Source organism: Nicotiana attenuata, chromosome 2 (assembly GCF_001879085.1).
Source record: "Nicotiana attenuata strain UT chromosome 2, NIATTr2, whole genome shotgun sequence".
Classification (NCBI taxonomy): domain Eukaryota; kingdom Viridiplantae; phylum Streptophyta; class Magnoliopsida; order Solanales; family Solanaceae; genus Nicotiana; species Nicotiana attenuata.
This window is the reverse complement of record NC_031990.1, coordinates 56,041,328-56,045,894: the sequence shown is the minus strand read 5'-3', so window position 1 is coordinate 56,045,894 and position 4,567 is coordinate 56,041,328. Positions and strand designations below refer to the sequence as shown.

The window sequence follows — 4,567 nt, the reverse complement described above, 5'->3', positions numbered from 1 at the left end:
AGATATCACCCACTCTATGCTTGATATAAAGAAGGATTAAACTGAACTAATTTCAAATAGCTAGGTGAACAGGTCTTAAACACAACAAGCGACAGAGATAAAGACAAGTATTAAAGATGTCTGAAGAATATAACTGATTAAATAAAGTAATGAAAAAATGTAACTGACTCAACGGATCAGGTAAACAGTGCACACAGTAGTGCAACATAAAATAAGTCTAGTGCAATGTGCATGTATCAGGAAACATACTCACAATGTCCTCGCGATGCCCTCAGTAAAAAGACGGTCTAGTATTGCATGCAGAAACAAGGTTTCCTCTAAAGACACTTCAGCATGATCTAGTTATTTGAACTCCCTGGACTTGCTTTAAGTGAAACAAGTTTCGCTGCGCCACCAGAGAACTATAATCAAGAATACCTTTGATGAATTTTTTGTGCTAAATTAAGTATTGCCCATGACCATACATAAGGAAACAGGTCATCTGACCCAAAAATTCTAAAGTAACACAATCTTTGGCCTTTCTTCACTACTGTAAGTTGTCTGCTATATACCATAATGGCAATCCAGTCATCAACTAGATACTACAAAGTACACAATGTTGCTTAGCAAGAATATGTCATTACATAATGGCAGTACAGTTACCAGCAAATCAATACAGACATCAATGTATACTGGATCTTCTGAAGGAAATGTAACATCAGCCCAAAAGTTAACTGACATTCTATCCAATAAGAGTGCTAAATGACAATTAGAATGCCAAGAATTCCTAATAGAGAGATCACTGAATATTTAGGTGGGTTCAAGTGTATACAAAGTGTCAGCTGACCAGGAGGAAGGACACAAAGTTGGTCAAGGCATGTACATTAGATTCAGAATATCCAACTATATGTAAACTTCCATGCCTATATACTTAGTGGACTGACACAAGGGACAAAGACTAAGCTTACTTTCACACTCTTTACACAGGCAGAGATGCTTACAGGGTAACAATAGCATGCTAACTTCATTGACTCTACAGACCTTACAAGTCATCAACTCCTTCATTTCGTTGCTATCCCGGCAAAGCAGGTGGAAATCTGTGGCCCGACCATTACAGCACGATGCAGTGTCATCTACCTCGCTGTCACCACAGCCTTCTTTACTATCTCTGCTTTGTGCGTAAACGTGTTGCAGATTTACCTTAAGCGTGTTAATCAGGTTTTCATTGTATTTTGCACGCTGTTGCCAAGCATTGGCTTCTAAAGCCAACTGTTCCATTCGCAATTCAAGCTCCATGTTTTTCTTGTTGATATCCTCAACCTCTGCCTCTTTTTCACGAAGTTTCTGAAGGACCTTTTCTTCAACACAGGTGATAGTTTGAAGCTGATTAGCCTGAACCTTCTCCAAGATAGCTTGCCTCAAACGATCACCCTTTTGAATTGGAAAAAAAAAATCAAGCAGAATGTTTACAACAAAGATAATATTAACATTAACAATTGTTATAAATGACACTGTCTCTACTATTTGGACAGGTTTATGCCAAAGAGATTTCAACTAGCAGCTAGAATATCTAAAGCAGATACTTTATTTTTATAAGAATATCAAGAGCAGAAACTCAAGATGCCAATATCTGAAACACGAGCAGAAATAAAGACTCCTCTATTTCGTACCAATGATTAGCAGATTCTTGAACACACACAAGAGTGTAACATTCATTAGGTTATTTTATCAGTATGAACCAAAACAAGTAATTACACTTCAAATGCGAGTCCTATACATGATTCAGGTCAGGAAAAGTTTCGTGTATGCAGCTCTGTTACCTCTCAAGCTATCTCAAAATTAGTTGACAACAACAAATCTCCTCAGCTAAAAGGCCTAACAAACACAACCAATTGGCTGATTTTTTTTTTCACGAAGAAGCAAATGCTCAACTGTCAAAAAGTTTCCGTACCTACAACTTCAACATGCTATACATTTTCCCTGAAAGAAATCTCCACTAATGGAAAGCTAATCTGACTGGATAACACCAAGGATGTACATTCATTAATTTAGTAATATACTTTGTCCTACTCCGGCTTCAAAAATCCTCACAACCGACCTAGTTAAAATTCAAGGTTTAAAGGGAAATTCCAGTAACAACCAGGGCAATCATGTATGCTATATCATCAGCCTCATTTAGCAGGAACAATAACACTCTTCAGATATACTTACTCAATTCCCTAAATCACTGCACCCTTAATGTAAATAGTAAAATTTCCTAAACGTAAATGTAAGGCGAAGAAACACAAACACAAATCACAAACACACACACTGGAAAAAAATTGATACTTAAAAGGTACAGTAGTCATAAAAACCTGAACTTTGATGTATCTATCAATGTCAGCATCTTGTCTCTGCAACTCACGCTCAATATCATCACCCACAAGCCCAAGAAATGCTGAGTCACCACATGAACCCAAACGTCCATTATCCAATGACAAGCCCAATCCAGTGGACACCGATCGCTGCTGCAAGAAATCAACAGAAGATATCTGGGAGTTATTGGTTTCAAGAAAATCTTGCTCTTTGAGTCTCCTCTTCTTTGGTTCCAGCCCATAATTCCATTGTAAATCTAGCCCTCCTTCATCAGCTGGACCTGGAGCTAACCCCACTACTTGAACTGCCCAAATACATGAGAAACAGGGAAAAGAAAAGAGAATTAGATAAAACCCTAAAAAATTCTTAAGGAAAAAATAAAATAAAATTAGGAAGAGAAGAAATACAAGCAGGAATATAAGGAGGGTGTTGAGACTGTTCGGGAAGATTTGAGCCGTTGAAATAAGCAACTGGGGTTGAAATCTGACCGTCCATATTGTTGTATATATCTCTACAAAAAAAAATCAGAAATTATAATCAGAACAGCAAAAAGAAAGGATTTTTAGACAAGAAAGGGGGAATTTTTAACATGGGTAAGCTGAAATTGATAAGAATGTACCTGAAAGAGTTGGATTGTTGCTGTTGTTGTTGTTGCTGAATACTGTGTAGTTGAAGATGGTGATGAGGAAGAGCCATAGCTAGGTTTTTTAGAGAGAGAAAGGAAAGGGGAAGAAGAAAGAGAAAAAGTAGGGGTGGTGTTTTCAATATTGAAGATTGTGAAGGGGGTTCGAGAAGAAAAAAGATTCTCCTGCATTTGCTGTTTCGTTCCTGTAATTTCAGGAATTGTCAAATTGGGTGCATGGCAGGAGTTTGGGTGGATCAGGATCGTTAATTGGGCTAATACCAATTCGTTATGGGCCACGACAGATCCAAAACGCGTCGGAATTGCACTGGATATGCGCTTTGAGCACCCCCATTTAGAGAACGAGAAAATCTCACATTATACCCATTAATTTCAAACTATTTACCCTTTAATATTCATACCCAAATTATTTACTCCTCCTACCCATGCGACCCAAACTATTTACCCGGCTCATGCATTATCTTATTCCCCTCATTTAATGCCTCAGTTAACGCTATTTCACCCAGCCATTTCTTTCATTTCAAAATTCCATAGTCAAACCATGAGAAATCATATTTCACACAGCAATTACAAATTTGACTTGTGATTTTTTCTTCAGATTTTTGTATACGGTAAACTCATGTGTCCTCGATTTTGTAGGCTCGAGGGCTCGCATCGAGGAACAAACTCGATATGGGCCGAGTTCGAGCCCGAGGGCAGAATATAAGGCTCAAAGATCGAAGTACGTGATGAGCATCGAAGTCGAGTATGACCAACACCGAGATGATGTCGTTATGGGTTTGTAACAGAAAGAGCAAAATTTCCGCCACATCCCCAAGATCATGGCATAAATTCCGGAATAGATTTGTACGAGTTAGTACGAATCCGTACTAGGCGGTAAGACAGTTGTCCCAATAAGATTCCTTATTGTAAATAGAAATGTACCTTATTTTAGGGTTCCTCTACTATATAAAGGGGACCCCAATCATTTGTAACGCATCATCAATCATTGGCAATAGAATATACTCTCTTACTTTCTTGCTCATTACTCATCAGAATTGTCTCTTAACTTTATTGTCTTTACTTTACTGTTCTTGCTGATCTACCTCGAGGCCATCTAGCTCGAGGTCAAGACTTGCTTAAGCACTAGTTTGATTCAACTTTCTTCTCTAATTTATACGTTTGATTTCTTGGTTATTAGTTAGTATTGAACTAAATCACGTATCTTTAAAACCACAAACAAGTTTAATTGTTACTCGAATTTTTGAGGTAAACAGTTTGGCGCCCACCTTGGGGCTGAAGATAATAGTGATTATTTCAGTACTGATTCTGATAACACGCGTTATTTTTCACACTTGTTCTTGTCAATAATTCTTGTTCTCAGGTTAAAACATGTCGAACTCACAAAACGCACCCGTACATGGCGATGATGGTTTTGAATTTCACGGGGAAAATAATAATGTAATTGCTTCGAGAGCCGGTGTACCACCGATTAACCCTGGGGAAGTGCCAAATGTGGAACCAGTCGATGATAGTTCACACATTGCTTTGAATGCGGATTTAGGCGCAGACCCCGGAGGAAGTGTACGCAGGGAAGTCTGATCTGGTGGC

General features: G+C 38.3%; 1 protein-coding gene across 1 annotated transcript; it reads right to left on the bottom strand.

The window, feature by feature from the left end:
- Positions 554-3,148, bottom strand: LOC109210670 (probable BOI-related E3 ubiquitin-protein ligase 3). The gene is made up of 4 exons (XM_019374124.1): positions 2,954-3,148; positions 2,742-2,845; positions 2,334-2,638; positions 554-1,410 (listed from the first exon to the last, which is right to left on the bottom strand). Exons 1-4 carry the CDS (start codon positions 3,028-3,030, stop codon positions 883-885), a joined length of 1,014 nt encoding a protein of 337 aa, XP_019229669.1. The 5' UTR covers positions 3,031-3,148; the 3' UTR covers positions 554-882.

Bases quoted from the DNA above. Each gene is read 5' to 3' on its own strand.
- LOC109210670 (XM_019374124.1), bottom strand. From the start codon at position 3,030: ATGGCTCTTCCTCATCACCATCTTCAACTACACAGTATTCAGCAACAA. The intron at 2,846-2,953 runs GTACATTCTTAT...TTTTTTTTGTAG, and splicing joins CAACAATCCAACTCTTTCAG to AGATATATACAACAATATGG. The intron at 2,639-2,741 runs GTATTTCTTCTC...GTATTTGGGCAG, and splicing joins CCCTCCTTATATTCCTGCTT to TTCAAGTAGTGGGGTTAGCT.